Here is a 24440-nt window from a genome sequence, read left to right as displayed (position 1 = left end):
GTGTTGGTTTTATTCACAAGCTCTACCTGGGGAGACCAGAGTCATAACCGCAAATCAGCAGGAGAGAAAGTGTGCTCTTCGGAAAGCAGAGAGAAAATCTTGGAATTGAGTCCCTATGGACCAAATTCACATTCCAGAGGGAATTACTAGTGACAAAGAGAAAGAATGCTCTTTGGCTAAAAGGAAGCTGAAGGCTGCTCACAAGACCAAAACTGAGGAAAGACTGAAGCCTAAATAAAAATAAGGGCACTGTTATCACAAGAAGAGTAAGTGGTCCTAGGAAGCAATTTGCTGCGCTTTGTACAGGGAACCTGACCCAGACTCGGAGAGTTACTGAATGCTTCCTCATGAACCCTAGCCTGGTATCTGGATAATAAAAAGAATTGGCAACACAGGAGAGTTCTGCATGCAGAGAGCATCCTAGACAAGAGAACAGAAGTGAAAATAGAATTTAGCAAAATAAAAAAAACTAAAAGAAATTCAATATGGATGAGAGCAGAAAATTCAACGTAAAATAGTGAGAGATGAAGCTAACAATGTTAGCAGGGACCATAACCTGAAAGGCCTGCTAAGCCTTGGTAACAAGGTAGAACTTTATCCTAAGAACAAAGAAAAGCCTTTTAAGTAACGTTTAAAAAGGAAATTGAAGTAATTGACTCTTAATTTTGATCATCATGCATAGATTGGATTGATGAATTCTCACTACTGGTTTGTATATTATTAAATATGAACACTTCATTCTCCATTAATTTTGTTTCTACCTAATGTTAAGACTGTAACAAAATTTTTAAAAAATATATTTTATTGATTTTCCACAGAGAGGAAGGAAGAGAGATAGAGAGCTAGAAACATCGTTGAGAGAGAAACATCGGCCAGCTGCCTCCTGCACATCCCCCATCGGGGATGGGCCCGCAACCAGTGTACATGCCCTTGACCGGAATCGAACCCGGGACCTTTCAGTCCGCAGACCAACGTTCTATCCACTGAGCCAAACCAGTTTCGGCATAAATTATTTTTATTTACATTTATTTTCAGAAGTTAATTGTACTTTAATGATGAAAACATATGCAGCCAGAGGCATCTGTGCTCACCTCGGTGACACAGACCCCTCTGGGCAGCTTCTGTTTTGTTCATCAGAAATACTTTGGAACTTAGTGTTAATATATTTATTGATTTTTTACAGAGAGGAAGGGAGAGGAATAGAGAGTCAGGAACATCCATGAGAGAGAAACATCTATCAGCTGCCTCCTGCACACCCCCTACTGGGGATGTGCCTGCAACCAAGGTACATGCCCTTGACCGGAATCAAACATGGGACCTTTCAGTCCGCAGACCGACGCTCTACCACTGAGCCAAACCAGTCAGGGCTAGAACTTAGTGTTAAAGGCAGATTTGGAAATATAGAAAAGACTAGAAATGCTTTGCAATGAATAATATAAAAAGAAGATTTTGTTGATAGACACATAAGTAATATTTCCATAAGAATGTGGTTTTAAAAGTATGATTTTACTTTCCAGAACTTTAAAGGAAGTTTTTAAACATCTGTTTACAAGAGGTTTTAGTGATTATGATCGTCAGCTTAGAAACGATATATTAGTGATCACTACAATTATATCTCAAAATCCTGAAGCACCTATGATTGTAAGTATGAGTGAATTGTATTAATTTAGATTGTGGATGGGGGTGGGAGTGTGGGGAGGGAGCAGTAAACTATGTCATAATATTTATGTACTTTGTTGTAATGCCAAGTTCTGTGGTAATGTCAGATTGGTCACCAGTATAGTCACACACAGCCAATTCTTCTTCCCATTGCCTTTGGGAACTTGAGGTGTTCTTATTTTATAATTTATTCACATATTTACCATGTATAATGTGTTTCTTTCCTTCCTGATATGAGTTTTTAGCTGCTATTATTTCTCTTTTACCTGAACAACTTAATGTTCTATTTCTTGTAATGCTGGCTGTTGGCAACATATTCTCTTAGTTTTGTTTTGTGTATTATTTTTATCTGAAAATCTCAGCAGGGCAGTTAAGGGTGACAAGGCCTGCAGGATGGGCAGTTAGGGGCAATCAGGCTGACAGGGGAATGGTTAGGGGGTAATCAGGCTGGTAGGCAAAAGGGGTTAGGGACAATCAGGAAGGCTAGCAAGGCAAGCAGTTGGGAGCCAGCATTCCTTCATTGTGAGAGGGATGTCCAAATGCCCATTTAGGCCCAATCCCAGGGCAGCCATCTTATGTGTTGGAATGATGGTCAATTTGAATATTACTCTTTTATTAGATAGGATGTTATCTTTATCAGTTTTAAAATTTCCTTTTGATTTCTTTCTATAATTTATATTTCTTGGCTGAGAGTTTCTGTCATTCCATTCATTATGTGTATTCCTCTGAAAAGTGTTTTTTTGTTTTGTTTTGTTTTGTTTTGTATTAATAGGCATTTCGTTTGGCTAAACTCATCCCAACAGTAAATGGCAGCTCCAATCTCAGTTCATTTCTTTTTGTTTCATGTGAAATGCTTAAGTATGCCCTGCCCTTACATGGTTCAGGCATCAGCCAGAGATTTGGGAATTTTATATACAGAATATGGGGTTCCCTTCCTCTGGCTCTCTCCATTTTTTATATGTATTTTTATTGATTTCAGAGAGGAAGCGACAGGGGGAGAAAGAAACAATGGTGAGAGAGAATCACTGATTGGCTGCCTCCTGCATGCCCCCTATTGAGGATTGAGCCTGCAACCTGGGCATGTGCCCTTGACTGGAATCAAACCTTCAGCCCACAGGTGGATGCTGTATCCACGGAGCCAAACCAGCTAGGACTGGCTCTCTTCTTTATGGGATTTATCCCTTCACTTTCCAGTGGCAGGAGTTGCCCTGTGGTTGCTCCTGTCCTCTGTGGTTCTTCAAGCCACCAAGATTGCAAATTTACTTATTTTGTAAGCCTTTTTTTTTTTTTAAGGGAAAACTCAGACAATGTCACTTCCTCAAAGTCCTAACTCTCCTCCAATATCTGTTTGGTTTTGGTCACAGATAATTGTTTTTATATATTTTATTAGAATTGATAATTGTTACCTGCAAGAGGTAGGAGCTACTCAGCTACATCAGAAGCTTAGCTTCCCCATATTTTATAATGTGAAAGTCACTAGATGATTGACATCCTAGTGTAGAGATCTTTGCTGACACTATTCACCTATCAGCCTCATACTTTCTAAGTTGTATTTAAAGGAAACTTGGCAATGAAGGCCACAACCCCAAGTTAATGGGCATCAAGTGATCCCAAATAAGAGAACAGTCATGGAATTCACACTGTGCAAAAGGGGAAGCAGGCCAACATAGCTTCCTTGTCAAGGCTGCCATGTGAATGCAGACATATATGCTTCTCTGGAAGCCTTGGTCAGTGAGTAAGTTCTCATTAGCATCCTTGCAAACATTCATGTAAGTTTTCTGAATGTGAGTCAAAGAAATAACATCTTCACATTTTAAAGGAACCATCTTGATTCTAAACAGTAGGTATGTAAAACTGCAAGCTCAAAAGTCCAGGGTTTGCCCTTATAAACGCTACCTGACAAAGTCCAATCTGTCAGGAATGAGTTCCCTCACAGGGAAATGCTTGCAATTCTGGTCACTCTTCAGGGCTTTTCATGGTAAGTAGGAACTGTTTCGTTTTCTTTTGCCTAAACCTTTGATGTAATGACAGTAGTTGGGGCTAAGGTGGGAACAGGGTTGTTTAAGAAGGAAAACTATTGAAAAGAACTACTTTTGCCTGGCCAACATGGCTCAGTGGTTGAGTATCAACCTATGAACCATGAGATCATGGTTGGATTCCTGGTCAGGGCACATGCCCGGGTTTCAGGCTCAATCAAATAAATAAGGGAAATCTAGTAAAGATACTTGAATATTAGATAAATGTGGGCATCTGTAACTTACTTTCCACTCTGTTTGTTTTATGTATCTGTATTAGGAATGTGGCTTTACCAGGGATTTGATACTATTTGCAACCTTTAATGAAGGTAAAAACCATAAAACTTTCAACCTACAATTAGCTTGATGAATCTACTATATCATTTTAGCTTTTATTTTACTGTTTCTGTTTCCCCCCACACACACAGTTAAAAGTGAAAATCCTTTGGTGAAAGGTCTTAAGCTTTCTAATTCCTATGAAGATTTTGAGTTGAAGAAATTGCTGTTCAATATACTTGTGATCTTATGTAAAGATTTGACTACAGTACAGGTAAAGCATAATTAAGACAAATATTAAAAGCAACTCACCTTGTAGTATAACTTTTTAAAAGTCATGGCTAAAAATCTTTTATCAACCAAAATGTTTACCATAGAAAGTAACAAACTCTTATTGGCTAGAGTTTCACCTTTTCAAAATTTCCTTTGATTATCAGTAAATAAACAGTGAACTTACCTAAACATAGATCACATAAACCAAAGAAAAACAGGAGAAACTTAGAGATTTAGTTACACGTTTAGATCCCCTCAATAAGAGAACATAAAACGAAAGAAGATCCACATAGGCCCATCTAGCAAAATAGTCTCTCTCTGACCATAGCAACAATAGTCTGTCTCTGACCTTAGCAACAAGGGTTGGTTCTGCTGGAGCAGTTGTCGGCAAATTCATTAGTCAACAGAGCCAAATATCAACAGTACGACGATTGAAATTTCTTTTGAGAGCCAAATTTTTTAAACTTCTAATGCCACTTCTTCAAAATGGACTTGCCCAGGCCGTAGTATTTTGTGGAAGAGCCACACTCAAGGGGCCAAAGAGCCGCATGTGGCTCGTGAGCCACAGTTTACCGACCACAATACTGGAGGCATGCTAACATCTGCTGCCAATTTCAAATCTTTTTAACCTGCCCTTCTCCATTCCAACCTAATGTCTTTACGTTGTTTTTTTTTAATTATTATTATTATCCATGAATTTGTCTTAATACTTTATAACCTACGTAACAGCATGATATAATTTGAAGAACACTGGGGCTGAATTTTACTTCTGATTTGTCACCTACTAGCTATGTGGTCTTGGCAAAATCACCTACAATTTCTGAGGCTCAGTCCCTCCTTCTATAAAAGGAAGATTATGAAACTCCTGTCCTGCTTACAAGGCTGTTATGAGATTGATTCATGAGATTAAGTTGAAGGCTTCATAAACTGTAAAGGGGCAGAAAAAAAATGTACTGCTTACATTCCCATTAGTTTGGTTATTTCCCACGTTAAGTGAAATTTCATTTTAGTCCTAAAACTCATTCAATCTCCAGGGAGTTACCATGAAAACGAACTGGGAATTACTCTGTCAGCATCTTGAATGATAATATAAAAGCGGTTTGCATAGAGGGTAAGGCTCCTGTCAGATGGAATCCAGTGCTGTCACTTTCTAGCTATGTGATCTTGAATACTAGCAGGTTTAGTTTCTCTAAATCCCACATATCTCTACTTCAGATTGGGTGTAACACCTACCTCAGGGGATTATTATGATGATTAAAAGAGCTCAGAATGTTCTTGGTCATGCCACTTTGAGGAATATATATATTTAAAAATGCTCAGAAAAGAAAAAATATATTTATGGTTACAACTTTATTATATCAAATATATATATGTGTGTGTGAGTGTGTGTGTGTATAACTTAAATGTATTTTCTTAAGTGCCAGGTAGAAAATATTCAACAAAATATGGTTTATTATAGTGGAATATTATATAACTATTAAAATGATAGATGTAAAGAGTGGAAGGGAGGTAAAAAGACAGGGAGAGAGACAAACATCGATTGGTTGGAGTGGGAATTGAGTTGGAGATCAGAGCCAACTGTGTATTGTTGAGTTTGGTTTGGGTTTTTTTATTTTTATGTTTGGGGTAATTACCATAGGTTGAGATCTTTAGGAAGGAAATGTTTTGAAATGATTATCAATAAATCACCAAAGAGGAAATCTTTTATTTAACTTTCTTAGATTAAATAAATAAAATAGTTTTAATTAAATTTCTAACAAAGTACTTTTTGCCTTTTTCATAGCTATTAATTGATGGCAAAGTTGTTTTGGCTTTGTTTACCTATGTAAAAAAGCCTGAGAAGCACAAAATAATCGAGTGGTCTGCAGCACAGTATGAAGAATTACAACTGCATGCACTTGCCACTTTGTCAACAGTGGCTCCTTTATTAATAGAAGAGTATATGTTGTGTCAGGGAAATGCTCGGATCCTGGCTTTTCTAGAATGGTGTGAAAGTGAAGGTGGGTGGCCCAAAACCATTCCTGTCAAGCCCTCCCTGGTTTGGCTCAATGGATAGAACACGTGTCAAACACAAGGCCCGCGGGCCAAATCCGTCCCGCCAGGCTTTGCAATGTGGCCCGCACCGCGTTGTCATCACTGCACTCCGCTGCGTTTCCATCACAATGACAGTTTATGACTGTTCAGTAAACCATTCGGCCCGCGATTTAGGCTGGATTTTAGATTTTGGCCCCTTCTCTGATTGAGTTTGACACCCCTAGGATAGAACATCAGCCCTCAGACTGAAGGGTCCTGGCTTCGATTATGTACGTCAGTTGTATGCTCAATTCCCACTCCAACCTTTTGAAGAATGCGTGTTATAAAGAAGAAAGAAGGACTTGCCTTGCTATTTATCAAGACCTACCATAAAGCTATAGTAATTAAAATTGTGTGGTACTAGACCAGGAATAGATCAATGGAATGGAATATACGGGAGGTTGGCTTTATCAGAGATGACACTGCCAATCATAGAGGGAAGGTTGGTGCTAGGGCAGTTAGCCCTCCGTGGGGAAAAAAAAGTTAGATCCTATCACCATGTTAAAAAAAATCAATTATAAAATGAATTAAAGCCCTAAATATGAGAAGTTAAACTGTAAAAATCTTAGGAGAAAGCATGGGAAAATACTTTTATGATAACAGAGTAGAAAAGCTCTGGAAAACCAGAAGAGTGTTTAAACTATACAGGAGAAGACTGACACATAAAATGTCTATGACAAATCAGGGGAGCAATCTACAAATGAGAGAAGACATTTACTACCCCTGTGACTAATAAAGGGTTAGAGTCCAGGTTCATAAAAAACTCCTACATATCAAAAATAAAATAACTCCATGGAAAAATAAAGTATAGAGACTGCCAGGTGACAGAGAAAATGTCAAATTTTCAAGAATAAAACATTATTAGACACTTAACTCCATTGGTAATCAGAGAAATGCAAATTAATATAATAATGAATTCCCACTTCACATTTAACAAATTGGGAAGAATCTATTAGTCTTATACATTACATCTGTATAACCACTTTGGGGAACAATTTGGAAACTTCAGTAAAATTCATTGGAGGCATACTCTACATGACAAAACTCTTCTCAGTGGGAGTAAGAATATTCATTTTAGCAGTTTGTACTCGGAAATTGAAAAACTGATTTATTTATAAAATGAATGCTAAAAGCAATTAAAATGAACAATCTAGATCCACTTTTGACACTTTGAATAATTTCTAAAACAATGTTGAGTAATAGAAGCTAGTTACAAGAGATACAGATTCCTATTCTGGGAATAGGAGGAGGAGAGGGAAGGCATTTTATTTCTGTAGAAAACAGAATTTGTAAACTTATAGGTAGATGTCTGATACGTTGTTTGGTTTATTTGAAGTTTCATGTTTTAAATTTCTTGATGCAAAGTGACTCATTAGTATTTCTCCACAGAATGCTTCTTCAGTCACGGTAACAGTTTTCACGGCACAGGCGGCCGCGGCAACAAGTTTGCCCACTTGCGTTACTCTTTAAGACTCCTGAGAGCCATGATCCATCTTGAGGATGAGACTGTGAATCAGGATCTTTGCGAAAAGGGGACAATTCAGCAACTCATAGGTAAGTAGGACTTGCTTGTTACTGATGGAAATAGAATATTTACAAATTAGAGCAGTTTTGTTTAAAATGTTTTCCTACAACTTTATTTTGCTTTTATAGCTGAGAAACTCCTGAATGTTTTCTTGATTTTTTTTTGTTTTGTTTCATATTGTTGCTATAAATCAGTTTCTTCACTGAAACATCATGATTACCCATGCTTTAAACATTTGTTTTCTCAGTTCAAATACCATTTCATGTAGGGCTACCTTTATTTTTGAAATGGGCCACTGTTATATTTCATTCTTCTGACAATTAGATTATCATTTTTTGACCAAGTCTTTTGAAGTCATTTTAAAAGAGGTGATAACAGTACATTTTCTAGTGCATCTGATATACCAGAACACTGATACATGCAGAAATGTACATTGGAGATTCTTTTCTGATATGAAATATCAGGGTACTAGAGGCTCAGTGCATGAAATTCGTGCAGGGGTTGGGGGTTGGGGGGAGAAGTGTCCCTCAGCCTGGTCTGCACCTTCTCTTATCTGGGATCCCTCGGGGGATTATACAATAAAAACAAGTTTTAGGAAGAATTCTTTTTTCTCTCAATTTTTTTATCTTTACTATTCTTACTTTTTATTTAAAATGTTTAAATTGTAAAATACATATAATGTTAAATTTAACATCTTCATCATTTTTAAGTGTGCAGTTCACTAGTGTTAAGTACATTCATACTGTTTTGCAACCAATCTCCAGAACTCTCTTGATCTTGTAAAACTGAAACTCTGTACCCATTAAGTAATAATTTGCTAGTCTCCTTCCAGCCCCTGCCATATACCACTCTACCCTGTGTCTTTGAATTTGACTGCTGTAGGTCTTTCACTCATATTAGTAGAATATATAGTATTTGTCTTTTTCTGACTGACTTGTTTCAATTTTAGCATAATGACCTTAAACTTCAGCCATATTGTACCATGTGTCAGAATTTCCTCCCATTTATTTTATTAAAAACATTATAACAACAGAGATTTATTATCTTAAAATTCTATCGTCCAGACGTCTAACTCACATCTTACCGGGCTAAAATCAAGGTGTTGGCAGGGCTAGTTTCTGTCTGGAGGCACTGGAGGAGAATCCCTTGCCTCCTCCAGCTTTCAGAGGCCACCTGATTCCTTGGCTCATAGTCCCCTTCCTCCATCCTCCTCAAAGCCAGCAAGGCCAGCTGAGTTTTCCTCATCTGGCATCACTGGCACACTCAGAAAATGCTCCCTTTTAAAGGATGAATAATATTGCATTGTATGTACGTAGTGTATTTCGTTTATCCACCCATCCTTCAATGGAGACTTGGGTTTCTTCTTCCTTTTGGCTGTTGTGAATAATGCTACTATGAACATGGGTATACAAATATTTCTCTGAAACCCTCATTTCAATTATTTTGGATTTAACCCAGAAGTAGAATTACTGGATCGTATGGAAATTATATTTTTAATTTTTTAAAAGAATTGCAATGCTATTTTCTATAGTGGCTGCACTATTATACATTCCCACCAGCAGTGCACAGGTTTTCCGGTTTTTCTACATCCTTTCTGATACTTGTTTCATAGTTGCCATCCTAATGGGTGTGAGGTAGTATCTCCTTGTGGTTTTGATTTGCGTTTCCCTAAAAATTACTGATGTTGAGCATCTTTTCATGAGATTGTTACCATTTGTATATCTTCTTTGGAGAAATGTCTAGTTAGTTCTTTGCCAATTTTAAAATCAGTTGCTTATTTTGTTGTTGAGTTTTAGGAGTTTTATGTATTCTGGATATTAATCCTGAGTCAGATATATAATTTAAAAATATTTTCTCCCAGCCGAGGACAGTTTGGCTCAGTGGATAGAGCATCGGCCTGCGGACTGAAGGGTCCCAGGTTCCATTCTGGTCAAAGGCGTGTACCTTGGTTGCAGGTATATCCTCAGTGGGGGGGGGGGGGGGGGGGTTTGCAGGAGGCGACTGATAGATAGATGTTCTCTCATCGATGTTTCTGTCTCTCTTATCTCTCTCTCTTCCTCTCTGTAAAATTAATAAAATATACTTAAAAAAAATATTTTCTCCCAATCCATTAGTTGCCCTTTCAGTCTGTATTGGCTTCAGGTGTACAGCATAGCGGTTCAACAATCACACTTCACAAAGTGTTCCCCTTGATATTTCCAGTACCCACCTGTTCCCATGCACAGTTATCACAGCATTATTGACTATATCCCCTATGCTGTACTTGACATCCCCATAGCTATTTTGTAACAGCCAATTCTTCCTTTTTAAAAAATCGTTATTTTTGAAAGTGTTACATATGCCCCCCCCCCCCTCCCCCTTTTTCCTCATTGACCTCTTCTAGTTTGCCCCCAGCCCACCCCAGGCCTTCACCACAATTTGTACTTCTTAATCCCTTCACCTCTTCTGAGGTCTTGGCAATCTTAATAGGAACCTGTATTGAATTGGGGTATAAGGCTACTTTCAAGAAAGTAAAAAATTTGAGCAGAGACATGGTGTTCAAATATGCATTATGGTGTGTTCAGAAGTAGCTTAAGTAGAGTCAGAGTTTTAAGAAGGCACGTTTAATTGTCTAGTCAGGGGCCAGGCTAGAAAGAGTTTTGAATAGGAGATAGTAGAGTTTGAACTCCATCCTCTTTAGGCATGAGAAGCCACTAGGGAAGTTATGTGCATAATGCTGTTTTAGGAAGAGGAATCTGCAAGAAATACATCAGATGATTTAGAATAGAACAAACAGAGGGTGAAAGGCAGGGAGTTAAAGGTACTGAAATGTGAACAAAGTAATTCAGTGTTAATATAACATGTGGTTCAGACAACAGGGAAAGTGGCATGCCTGCACCCGGGTAGGAAGGAGAATGAGATAACCTAGAAAGGAAAAGCAGACCTATGGGCAGCAGGCGTGGATTTCTAGAAGGTGCTGCCGATAAAGGCATATAGGCCATGGCCTGCCTCCAGCACTGGGCCTCCAGCACGCTCACTAGTCTCCCTATGGGATGACCCCTCACCAGTAATGCATCCTCACAGGACCAAGAATCTTTCATTCAGAGCCAACTGTGGAGATAGGCTGTGATTTCCATGGTCCTACTTTCAAACCTGGCTCCACACCGTCCGCTAATGCCAGTAACCCCTTTAAAGAGGAAAAAAATGACTTTTGTTTCTCTCTCAGAGCTATAAGAAAAAAAATTTTTTGAGGCAAAATTTTATTGTGAGTATCATTGCATCAGAGTAAGTGGCTATTTTCAAGTCTTTTTAAAATTTTATTAGAAGCAAGGGAGAGATTTTAAAGGACATGAGAATACTGCTACCTAAAGTTGTTGAAGACTCCTTCACATAGACATAAGGAGAGGATGCAGAAAGAAGTAACAAAAACAAAAATACTTACAGAGGTCTTCCACCTTTGCTTAAAATTGACCTTATTAGCCATGAAAAGAAGGGATAAGGCAAGCAATTATCAGGCATGTTGGTAATATATTTGCATAGGTACTCAATTCTACCTCACGAAACTGCATATTTTTAAGTGGTTTTGTTTACTGAGCCGGGACAGGTTTGGCTCAATGGATAGAGCGACGGCTTGGGGACTGAAGGGTCCCAGGTTCGATTCGGGTCAAGGGCATGTACCTTGGTTGTGGGCATATCCCCAGTAGGGGGTGTGCAAGAGGCAGCTGATTGATGACTCTCTCTCACCGATGTTTCTGGCTCTCTATCTCTCTCCCTTCCTCTCTGTACAAAATCAATAAAATATATTTAAAAAAAAATATTAAGTTGTTAGGGTATCTTAATGACACTCCATTAATTCTATACTAGAAATTCTATATAGATGGGGCTACTGATTTATTGAGAGATCAATGAATCACTATCACCTGTCTACATCTTTTAGACAACTATGAAATGAAAATAGCCCCTTTTAAAATGATTTCTCTAGCTGAGATTTTTATAAGAAAGGATTTCAAAGCAATAATTGATTAAAATAAAAATATACTGTTCATTAACTTTGCATTCTTTAATTTTCTTATATCAGGGATATTTAAATATACAGTAAACAAGATTAATGACAAGGAAGAGGCCATTCTTTTGGAAATTCAATCTGATATATTACTTATTTTATCTTCTCTTTGTGAAAATAATATTTCCAGGAAGGTATGTATGCCTGTGAATAAAAGTTTTGTTTAGATCTTCCAATCTCCTAACTCAGTGGTCAGCTAACTTGGGCTCACGAGCCACATGCGGCTCTTTTACCCCTTGAGTGTGGCTCTTCCACAAAATACCACATGCGGATGCACACATATAGTGTGACTGAGACTTCATAGCCCATGAGCAGAAGTCAGTTTTCGGCTCTCAAAAGAAATTTCAATCGTTATACTGTTGATATTTGGCTCTGTTGACTAATGAGTTTGCTGACCACTGACCTAACGCTATGAGCTTTTTCTTATTAAGTGCCCATAAATGTTGGTGTTCTTTAATCTTATCGAGATTTAATTTAATATTTTTTATAATTATAGTACAATTATATACAGTAAAGTGTATAGGTCTTAAGTATATGGTTCAGTAGATTTTGAGAAATGCATACATTCATTTAACCAAAAACCTTGTTAAAATGTAGAATATTGTTACCTCCCTATAAAATTCATTCGTGTTCCTTAGTAATCATACTCCCACTTGCTTCCAGGAAACCACTATTCTGATTTCTATCCTCTTAGTTTTGCCTATTCTTTAATTTTATAATGATGCAATCATAGTATTTAGTCTTTTTGTATCTGGTTCCTGTCATCCAGCCATCATATTTCTGAATTAGATCCATGTTGTTGCATGATCAGTATTGCTAATTATATTGCTGAATAATATTTGATTATACAAATATACCAAAAATTTGCTTCTCTATTCCCCTATTAACAAACACTTCGGTTGTTTTCATTTGAGATTATTATATATGAAGCATCAATGTACATTATTGTATTTGTCTTTTGTGGACATAATGTTTTCATGACTCTTTGGTAAATATATAATAGGGCAGTTGATGGATCATAAAGTAAGTGTATGTTTTTAAGAAATGGTAAACAGTTTTTCCATTCTAAGTAAGTTGTACCAATATAAATGCTGTTTTGGGTTTGAATCAGGTTCAAATATAAAACTAAAAGTTTGGAAAAGAGCTGATTCCCTTTGATTTTTTTTAACTTCATAGCAAACTCTGAGTCTCACAAATTGAAAACTTAAAAAACAAGAGGCAGAATTGGAAAGATGAAAATAAAAAATGTATAGACTGGCTGGCATGGTTCAGTGGTTGAGCATTGGCCTATGAATCAGGCAGTCATAAGTTTGATTCCCGGTCAGGGCACATGCCCATGTTGAAGGCTCAATCCTCAGTAGGAAGTGTGCAGGAGGCAGCCAAAAAAATGATTATCTCTCATAATTGATCTTTCTATTTCTCTCTCCATCTCCCTTCTAATCTCTGAAATCAATAAAAATAAAAAGTGTATGGAAGTTTCAATAGAGGGATTTTAGAGAGAGAGAACAGGAACAGCAAATACATCCTTAGCTCCAAGCTTTTATGCAACTTCTTATATTGCCACTCTGTTACTATATTTCTGGAAAAATACTCAGTCTTGCTTATTGGGAACTAGAACTGAACAACAAGGCAATGAGGAAGGTAATTGGAAGGGGATAAATATTAACTGATAATGTGATATAGATTATTAATGTTTTAACTGATGTTTATATATTTGTTTCTCTTTTTGGAGTGTTAGAAAATTTTCCATGATCGAATTTTAGACTCTTAAATTACTTGTTGTTATCTAGTATTCATCTGATATGATGATTGACTATATCCATTATATTGTGAAAAAAAATCATGGGACAGGCCTTATGATTTATTTTTTTCAAAGAGAGAGAAAGTGAAAAAAACAAAATATAAAGGAACATTAAGCTGGACTATTGATTGATGCCCATTCTTAAAATGATTAGGTTTAAATAGTTTGTCCTAAATTCCTGAGAACAGGTAAGTACCCATTCAGAAACAAAAAAAGAAAAGAAAGAAAAGAAAAAGTAGTATTTTCCTAACAATGTTGTATTTATCTGATAGAAAAAGTTTTAGGAGACAGGATGAAATAGGAAAGAAAGGGATTACTTATTTATTTCAATAAATAATTTTAAATAAATCTCTTAGGAAATTTTTGGAACTGAAGGAGTGGACATAGTTCTTCATGTAATGAAAACAGACCCGAAGAAGTTTCAGAGTGGATTAGGCTATACTGTACTTCTTTTTAGTACATTGGACAGCATTTGGTGAGTATTACTGAACTCAAGTTAGATGGAATCACAGTACAAGAAAGTTATCTCGATAGCCATGTGTGCCAATTTTCTTTCCTCAAAATCACACCAGAAAGTTAACTCTCTCAATGCCTTTTTTATTTTTTTTAATAGTCCCCAAAATACACTTACCAGTGTTCTTTGGAAGATAATCTTGTCTGTCAATCAATTCTCGTATCTAAACTTAAATTCTTCTTTTTGTGATTTGAACCCATTCCATTTTAGCCTGGTCTGGGAAAACACTAACATCTATTAGTATTATTCTTACATTTGAAGACTGTTGAATTCCTCATTCATCTTTTCTTAAAGGAGTTAAAAACCAATTGACTATGTATTTCCTAACCAATATTGTTTCCCAAACTTTGTAGCATTTCTAAGAGTAAAAAATACTGCTTTCCTTAATATTACTAGTAATTTACAAGACTGTCCTGGAGGAAGTCACTTGAGTTTTATATATCATTAACACTATATCTATTTAGTTATATTTGGGTGGTATTCATGAAAGACACACTGCAACACATTATAAAAACAAAACTGATAACTATAGATCAAATGAACCTAAGATATATACAGAACATTCCATCCAATAGCAGTAGAATACATATTCTTTTCAAGTGCTGCTGTGATATTGTGATTTATAATAAGAAATATAGATTTGGTCAATTCCTAGTACTGAGTTCCTGAAGCACCTGTAATTTTTTAGCCAATAAGAGTAATGGAAGCATCTGTTGTTGTTGTAATATTTGATCTTTTATTCTCGGTTTCTCTAAAATCTCCAGAGCAATAAACATTTTGTTATTCATAACAAGTCCCTTTCAACCACAGCTGAGTTCATATTAATAAGATGATTTTTGGAAGCCCCATATATAGAAACAGAATGGGGGGCTGGTTTCCAGGGGAACCAATCATATAATTGATTAGAGAGTTGGAAATATCACCCCCACCCTCAACCTCCAGGGAGGGGAGAAAGGCTGGGGATTGAGTTTAGTCGCTAACGGCCAGTGATTTAACCAGTTGTGCCTCCATGATGAAGCTACATCAAACCCTAAGCTATGAGGCTGAAAGAGCTTGCAGCTTGTGAACACATGGAGGTTCTGAGAAGAGGACATGGAGATTCTCCCTCCCTTGCCTGCTGCATCTCTTCCATCCCTTTTATAACAAAACAGTAATCTAGTGAGTACATCGTTTTCCTTAGTTCTGTGAGCCTCTTTAACAGATTTCCATCCCATGGAGGGTGGCTCATCTAATATACAGCTGGTTGGTCAGAAGCAACCTGGACTGGCATCCAAGGTGGGGCCAGAGGCAGTATAGTCTTGTGGGACTGGACCCAGTACCTGTGAGTTCTTATTCTAATTCCAGGTAGATAGTGTCAGAATTAAATTGAATTGTAGGACACCCATTTGGTATTGGGGGAAGGGGAGCCCACATATTTGATGGTCAAAAGTGAATTAAGAATTGAGACAGAGTTTTTTGTCTTTTGGTGTGTTTTTTTAAATGTATTTTATTGAATTTTTTTTTTTTTTTTTTTTTACAAAGAAGAGAGAGGGATAGAGTGTTAGAAACATCAGTGAGAGAGAAACATCAATCAGCTGCCTCCTGCGCACCCCCTACTGGGGGTGTGCCTGCAACCAAGGTACATGCCCTTGACCGGAATCGAACCTGGGACCCTTCAGTCCGCAGGCCCGATGCGCTCCCACTGAGCCAAACTGGTTAGGGTCAGAGTTTTTTTTAATAAGCATACATTCAATATTCTCTAGAATAGATCACATGCCAGGTCACAAAAACAAATCTTAATAAATTTAAGAAGACAGAAATAATTCCAAATATATTTTTTGCTCACAATGAAATAAAACTAGAAATCAGTAACAAAAGGAAATGAGGAAAACTCATAAATGAATTTAAATTGAACATCAAACTCCTGAAATAACCATTGGATCAAAGACAAAAACAAAGAGGAAATTAGAAAATTTCTCAAGACAAACTGAAATGAAAACACAACATACCAAAACTTATGTAGTAACACAAAAGAAATACGAAGAGGAAGTTTACAATGATAAATGCCCGCATTAAAAAGAAGAAAGATCCTGGTCAGTGTAGCTCATTGGTTGAGCACCAAGCAGTTCAATGTTTGATTCCTGGTCAGGGCATATGCCTGGGGTTGTGGGCTAGATACCCAGTAAGGGGTACACAGGAGACAGCCAATCAATGATTCTCTCTCATCATTGATGCTTCCATCTCTCTCTCCCTCTCCCTTCCTCTCTGAAATCAAGAAAAATATATATATATTTTTTTAAATTAGATAAGACATATCAACACTGTGAAAGAGATAATAGATGGATAAGTTTTAAAGAAAAAGTTGCTAGAGAAACCAGAGGAAACCTCTAAGAATAATTAATATCCATGAAAGCAAAGGAGCATATTGCATCTACAGAAAAGCCAATAGGTAGTTATGAAAAATAATTAATTGATCGTGGTTTTAAAATAGTTGAAATTAAACTACACTGGCAAAGTCTCTTCAAAGTTAAATTTTTAAGTAAAAATATTACTTGATTTTATGAAATGAAGAAAAGTAATTTGAAAAAGATTTTACAGCAATAAATTGACAAATTGAGTTTAACAATAAATCCTTGTTTAGTGAATAACTTCCTTTTTTATTTCAGGTGCTGCATCTTGGCATGTTATTCCTTAGAGGATTACTTTCTTGAAAAGGAAGGCATTTTTCTCCTTTTGGATTTATTGGCAGTAAGTATGATTATAACAGTTGTAAAACAAAACAAAAAAAAGTCTTTATTAACCCTTCCCAAACTGAGTACCACAAAACATTGTTTTGTAATTAAATGTTCCCCAAAAATATTTAAGCGTTTGTTTTAAGCAAAATCCCTTTTGGGGATTTATAATATTCATTTGCATATTAATGGCTCTGAAAATCACTCCAGTGAAGAAATCAGTTTATTTAGGACAGTGTTCCCAAACCCACGACAACATAGAATTTGTTTTATGTGCTGTTTCCCCCAGCAATCTTTAAAGAAACAGTATATGAAGTGCTAGACTATCAAGACCTGTAATTGTTTAATAACTTTTAGCTTCATCTCTTAATAATAAAAGTTAAGGGCCAATTAGAGAAAGGAATGAAGATCAGCATGTTTAAAGAATTGTGTATAGTGTATAGGGAATGTGAAGAAGCTAGTGTGGCCTGGAGCATTTTACAGAATGAGCAGGAGTGAGCAACCTTCCAGGAAAGAGGTTGCCACTTAGCAGCTATGAAGAATGGCAAGGACCCTCATTTATAGTCAAAGTAACTCCCCACTGGCCTCAGTTATGAGTTCACAGTCAAGATGACGTGGGGGGTTTGAGAAAAGTATAATTTTTGTTTAAATAAAACTTTGTGAGATATCCTCACAGAGTTTTAGCTATCTCACTGTTGATTGCCAATGCCTGATTTTATTAACAGAATAACAAACTATTTTGATTTAGCAAAGAGACTAACATTATTTGTGTCCTTTCATCTCTCTAAAAGAAAAAGAGTTCAATGTAAATTGTAATTGAAAAATTTTTTTTGCCCAGCTGGTGTGGCTCAGTGGTTGAATGTTCACCCATGAACCAAGAGGTCATAGTTCAATTCCCAGTTATGGCACATGCCAAGGTTATCGGCTGGATCCTCAGTAGCGGGCATGCAGGAGGCAAATCAAATGGATGATTCTTTCTCATCATTGATGTTTCTCTCTCTCCCTCTCCCTTCCTCTCTCTCAAGTCAATTTTCTTTTTTTAAATCAATTTTAAATATATGTGTGTGTGTGTGTGTATATATATATATATATATATATATATATATATATATATACACATATATGTACACACACACACACACACAAACACACACACACATATACTAGTGACTCAATGCACAAAATTTGTGCACTTAAAAAGGAATTTAGAGGAAATATTTTAATATTGCTCTTTGCCCTTTCTCTATAATAGAAGTGTCAGAGATGAAAGAAAATTAGTAAAATATATATGAAAATCTTCCTCCTGTCAGAGTCTGGGGCTCACCATGGGAACCAGAGTCAAGTCCCCGCCCACCCACATGCGCCTTTAAATCACGCAAGACCCAGATCCAGCCAGCCCCACCCCCATTGGGTTAGATCCAGACTCGGCTGGCCCCACCCCTTCAAGCCCTGCCAGGTCAGGGGCACAGCCTCAGTTTCTCCAGCCTAGTGCTGGAACAGGGGGCATGATCTGAGGTACGTGGGGGGAGGGGCAGCCTGAGATCCCCCAGCCTGGTGATGGGGCAGGGGGTGCAGCCTGAGGTCCCCTGTCAAGCCCCACCAGGCAGGGGAGTGGGGGTTTGGGGGGAGGAGGGGCACAGCTTCAGGTTCCTGCTGATTGCCATTAAGGCTTCTTATTGGAACTCAGCCTCCTCTATGGATACAGCCATCGTGTGTTATGGGATTCCTGCCTCCGCTGTGGGCTCAACGTCTTGTTATAGTGTGATGGTCAATCTGCATATTTCCTCTTTATTAGATAAGATATATATATTAAAAACTCAAGTAGGAAAAATAATAAATAAAAGAAAATTAGCCTTGCCTGGTTTGGCTCCGTTGTTGGAGTGTCGGCTTACAGATAGAAGTGTTATAGGTTAAATTCCAAGTCAAGGGCACATACCTTAGTTGCAGGTTCTCCAGTCCTGATGGGGGAGTGTTGCAGTGGATGAGGGAGGAGGAGGCAATCAATCGATGTGTCTCTCTCACATTGATGTTTCTCTCTCTTTCTCTACCCATCCTCCCTCCCTTTCATTTTTTCTAAAAATCAATGGGAAAAAAATATCCCTGGATGAGTGTTAAAAAAATAATAATAATAAAAGAAAATTAGTTGACCCTAGAGATAAGAGAGCAAATTCATTAGCTATAAAACATTACAAACAAAAATAAATAATAATTATTAAAATAACCACCTTGATAAATAGGACTGAATCATAACCAGAAACCCTTCAGATGTTCAGAAAGTTAAACATATAGAGAAGAATATATGTGTACCTCTACTAATGCGGTCTGAAACTACTTACCACGTTGCACTGAATACAGTTCGAGTATGCTCAGAGGCACATGGTGCTGCGTCAGGGGATTCTCAACCTCCCAAAATGAATTTCATCTTCCTGGAATCTTGTTTTTCCCTATAGATTTGGAAGTGAGGAGTTATATTAAACATAGATTAAATACTTGAGTTTCATATTAATATTTACAATTATATGCAAGACTTCAAAGATATTTCCCACTTGTGTTCACTCTCCTTTGCTGTTAGGGTTTCTTTGATGGGAAGGTACAAAGGCCGGTAGGACAGGTCTTATAGTACAGTGACTGTGAGCATAGGCTGGAAGCCAATACGTGTTGGCTGTGTAACTTGGATAAGTCACTTAATATCTCTATCAACTTCCTCAAAACAGATATAACAGCAGTACTTACCTCCTGCACTGTTGGGAGGAGGAGGAGTGATGTGTGTACGCAGGCATTATACATGCACATGCATTTGTATATACACTTTATATTCATATATACACACAGTGTTATTGTAACATTAGTTAGATGTTTCTGAAACTATGCACATGTTTTCCATTATTGTGAATATAATTTCTTGATTGTGCTTAATGTAGTTTAAACCAGTCAAGTTAAATTACAATTACAAACATTTTAATGAAGTTTTTATATAAACCTCAGCCCTTCTCCTAAAAACAAAATACAGATATAAAAAAATTCATTGTATTGAGAGTTCTGCTTAATGTAATCAGCTAAAATGTTTATTCAGTGTGTAATAATAATTGTCAATAGTGGTTAAATATTATTGAGAGTTTACTATGTGACAGGCAGTCTCATATGACTCACGGTAATAACTCCCTAAAGTAGGTAAATGTTATTATCCTTCATGTAATAAAAGAGGAAATGATTACTGTAATTGGAACAACAGGTTACGTTTCCTTTGCTAGTCTATCAGCAGTGTGCTATAAGAGCTCATCAATAAAATATATTTCACACAGAAGCCATCACTGTGTGGAGGCCATTGCTGTGGATCACTTTTTTCTGCCTACATTTTGCTTTGCTGCAAACTAGTTCTCACAAAACAAAGGAAATATGCTTGATAATTTTCCTTAAATTCTTTACACTTTTATGGATGCTGATGTTCAAAATACAAAATTACACCTCATTTTAAATTATTTTCATATGTGACTACCACTTGCATTTACCATCACTAATTCTCTTAGTAACAATGAGGTTATAGCTGTTATGAGGCTTTACATACCTTAAAGCATGTAAATGGGAAAGATCCTGTTGTTCCAGTGACTTATATACAGCACCGTTGACCTGACTCCTCCTAAAATAAACATATTTACTTATTTTTGCGCTCTCTCCTTTTCCTCGTCAATCAGTCAGTTTCATGTTAGGTCATGATGTATGTTTTTGTAACAACATTAGAATTACATTTAATCTTTTTCTTCTTTTTAATTCCTAATGTTTGAAAATGTATTCATTACCATTGGCTTCTATTTTAACAGGAAATTAGCACAGGTCATACTTAAGTAGAGTTTCAATTTTATAAGGCAGTCATTTAGAAGAAGCACTGATTAATACATATATTTCTCCTTTTTTCAGGTAATAGTTTTTAATATTTATTGCAACTTTTTCTTTTTCTGTTCCCTTGCAAAAGTTGGACCAGAAGAAATTCTGTAATCTAATACTTGCAATAATGGTTGAATTTTGTGATAATCCCAAAACCCCGGTTCACGTCAATACGTGGCGAGGGAAGAAGGATCAAACAGCTGCCAGCCTTTTGATTAAATTGTGGAGAAAGGAAGAAAAAGAACTAGGGGTACTACGTGATAAACGCGGGATGATTGTTGGTGAGTGTATTTATAATTGTCAGTACAAGCAATTGGGCTCATTTTTTAAATATCTTATAAAGATGAGGAAAGTAATAGACACAGCTAACAGTATGGTAGTTACCAGAGGGAAGGAGGGTCAGGGGAAGGTAAAGAGAGTAAAGGGGGTCAAATTCTTGGTGACAGAAGGAGACTAGACTTTGGGTGGTGAGCACACCACGCAAGATGCAAATGATGTGTTATAGTATTGTAAACTTGAAGCTTATATAATGCTATTAGTCACTTATATAATGTTATTATTAACGTGTATAATGTCAGCCCAGTAAATTTAATTTAAAAAAAAAGAAAAAAGAAGATACTAGGAACGTATAAAGACTTTCATCCCTTTATTTAAAGTTCTTTTCACAGGTGTTTGCACAGCTTGCCATAATAAATTCTGAATGGTTTTATAAGTATACTAATAGTAGATTTATATTTTTATAGAAAAATTTCAGGAAATGCTATTTTATAATCTATTTTAACTTTAAAAAAGTAACGCTTCTTTGAGTTACTTGTTTTTACAAATAGATTCAGTAATATTTCATCTACCAATAAAAAGTGGGATGTAAATAGAGGGCTTGAAAACAATTTTTATAGTATTTTGTACATTGTTGTTGCTTCATATTTATATAATTTACTTTTTGTGAAGAAACTTACTTTTTAAAATAAAAATAAATCAAAGATTTCATAAATTTTAGTTACTAGATCCTAAATCAATGAAGTTTACAGTATTAAAATTTATAATTCATTTATCTATTCTACAATGCTACATTACATTTTCTAAATCTTTGAATATTCTTATTATGGTTACAATTAGTATTATTTATTCTTAAATGAAAATACTTTTTTTGTTGTTGTTGTTAATCCGTACCCGAGGAGATATATATACATATATATACATACATATATATATATATATACATACATATATATATATATATATATATATATATATATATAAATATGTTTAGAGAGAGAGAGAGAATGGAAAGAGGGGGGGAGACAGAGAGAAAAATATCAATGTGAGAGTCACATCAATTACCAATGGATTCTGCAACTGAGGTCTGGGCCCTTTTCTAAAATTAAACCCGGGACTCTTCAGTCCATGGGCTGATGCTCTATCCACTGATCCAAACTGGATAGGGCATCGCTTTTTATTTTTTATATCCTCACCCGAGGATATGTTTTTTTATTGATTTTTAGAGAGAAAGGAAGGGAGAGAAACATCGATGTGGGAGAGAAACATTAATTGGTTGCCTCTTGTACATGTTCCAATTGGGGATCAAGCCTGCATCCTAGGAATGTGCCCTGACCAGAAACTGAATTTGCAACCTTTTGGTGTAAAGGATGATGCTCCAGCCAGCTGAGCCACCTGGCCAGGGCAAGAATTTCACTTTTAAAAAGCAATTTTGTGTAATGTTTATATCTTATGTAAATAATAAAAATGAAAGCTATAAGTTTTGCCACAGAATGGAGAAGAAATCACTGATTACTGATGCTTTCAAAAGAGTAACCAGGCCCAGTCAGCATAGCTCAGTGGTTGAGCGTCAATCTGTGAGCCATACGGTTTGATTCCAGGTCCTGGCATGTGCCTGGGTTGTAGGCTCGATCCCCAGTTTGGGGCATGCAGGAGGAAGTGGATCAATGCTTCTCTCATCATTGATGCTTCTCTCTCTCTCTCTCTCTCTCTCTCTCTCTCTCTCTCTCTCTCTCTCTCCCTTCCTCTCTGAAATCAATAAAAATATATATGTGTGTGTGTGTTTTTAAAGAGTAACCATGTAAGCACACTATTTTACTGTGTTATGTTTTTAAATATTTTATGATGTCTGGACTAACATCTCAAAATTAAGTATTAATTTACTACTGTTTTTATCTGTCCTCTCTATGTTTTCACGACATCTACTGATTAGATACAAAGAAACCTCTATTTACTAGTTTTCAAGCAGAGCAAAAAATCATGCCAATGCCTGCTAACTGCCCGACTATTGCAGTTATGGATGTTGCAGAAAACATTAGAGCAAAAATTTATGCTGTGTTGGGCAAACTAGGTAAGAAGCTACTTGTCAGATTCACGGGAGCCTCTCTGTTTTGCTAAGTCTGTATTTTGCTTTTGCTTTGGAACCCATTTTTCAAACATGATGAACAAAAGTTCTTTATGCAGACAAATGCATGTTCCATTGTTTTCCCAATGTCCAGGCTACACCCTGATCAATCAAATTAAAGGCAGTTAGTCTAGATTGGTGGTCGGCAAACCACAGCTCGAGAGCCACGTATGGCTCTCTGGCCCCTTGAGTGTTCTAATGCCACTTCTTCAAAATAGATTCACCCAGGCCGAAAACTGACTTTTGCTTATGGGCCACGAAGTTTCAGTTGCACTGTACATGCGTGCCCACACGTGGTATTTTGTGGAAGAGCCACACTCAAGGGGCCAAAGAGCCGCATGTGGCTGGCAAGCCGCAGTTTGCTGACCACTGGTCTAGATAACTAGGATAAACACAATGATTCTGAATCACCTGAGGGTGTTTGTTTTTTTTTTTTTTTAAAAAGTCCTGCTTCTGACTAAGGAAAACATCCTCACCCTTTGGGTTCTGAAAGGAAATTACCATAGTCTGACCAAAGCACCGAAACTACTTCTCTTTAATGACTACGTAAGGAGGGCCTGGCAATAAGAAGTCAGAAGCTCACAGAAGTAACCTTTTCATAAGTCAAGATGAATTCAAAAGTTACTGTTTGCATTGTTTTAATTGTGTTTGTGTGGTTGGGGGGGGGGGAAGAGGCCGGGGGGGGGGGTGTGTTGGGATCACATGCTCTGTTAAAGTAATTCTCTCTATATAAACTTTGTTTAGATTTTGAAAATTTACCTGGCCTATCTACTAAAGATTTTGTGACCCTTTGTATCATACATAGATATCTTGATTTTAAAGTGAGTACCTTCTTAACCTTATTATTAAAACCTAGTATGGCAAAAAAAAAGTCAATTGGGAAATAAAATATCTGTTTGTAATTGTGAGCAGTCACCCAAACTGTGCAATTTTCATTTTCTATTTAGCATCTGATACTATTCAAAAGACATAACAAAAATTGATTCTATATTTTCTGTGGGATAAGATTTCATCCAATATCCTATATAGTAAAAAGCTATAATAACATGCAAACTGTCCCCTTGGGAGTTCGACTTACCGGGAATTCAACTACCCGCTATGATGTACTTCACCAGAGGGTGGCATGGAGCAAAGGAAGGCCCGGGCCAACAGCTGGAAGGCCCCGATTGGCCTTGATTGCCGGCCTGGGGACCCTGTTGGTGCATGAATTTTGTGCACCAGGCCTCTAGTGAGTTTATAAAAGAAGGTGGCTGTTACTGAGATAAAGC

The 24440-nt window shown here is 36.8% G+C and overlaps 1 protein-coding gene across 2 annotated transcripts in view; it reads left to right on the top strand.

Annotated features, from left to right (window-relative positions):
- CFAP69 (cilia and flagella associated protein 69) overlaps nucleotides 1-24440 on the top strand; it is a 52262-nt gene that overhangs the window by 21354 nt on the left and 6468 nt on the right. For both annotated transcript variants that reach the window (XM_045578459.1, XM_036429501.2), the window contains exons 9-19: nucleotides 1518-1641; nucleotides 3955-4003; nucleotides 4103-4224; nucleotides 6007-6223; nucleotides 7686-7850; nucleotides 11879-11997; nucleotides 14021-14139; nucleotides 16824-16905; nucleotides 20860-21052; nucleotides 22981-23118; nucleotides 23917-23993. In XM_045578459.1, the coding sequence (XP_045434415.1) occupies nucleotides 1518-1641; nucleotides 3955-4003; nucleotides 4103-4224; nucleotides 6007-6223; nucleotides 7686-7850; nucleotides 11879-11997; nucleotides 14021-14139; nucleotides 16824-16905; nucleotides 20860-21052; nucleotides 22981-23118; nucleotides 23917-23993 (1405 nt within the window). The remainder of the gene's footprint in view (nucleotides 1-1517; nucleotides 1642-3954; nucleotides 4004-4102; nucleotides 4225-6006; nucleotides 6224-7685; nucleotides 7851-11878; nucleotides 11998-14020; nucleotides 14140-16823; nucleotides 16906-20859; nucleotides 21053-22980; nucleotides 23119-23916; nucleotides 23994-24440) is intronic.

This window comes from Pipistrellus kuhlii, unplaced genomic scaffold (genome assembly GCF_014108245.1).
Source record: "Pipistrellus kuhlii isolate mPipKuh1 unplaced genomic scaffold, mPipKuh1.p scaffold_m20_p_10, whole genome shotgun sequence".
Taxonomy (NCBI): domain Eukaryota; kingdom Metazoa; phylum Chordata; class Mammalia; order Chiroptera; family Vespertilionidae; genus Pipistrellus; species Pipistrellus kuhlii.
This window is presented reverse-complemented; position numbering and strand designations above follow the sequence as displayed.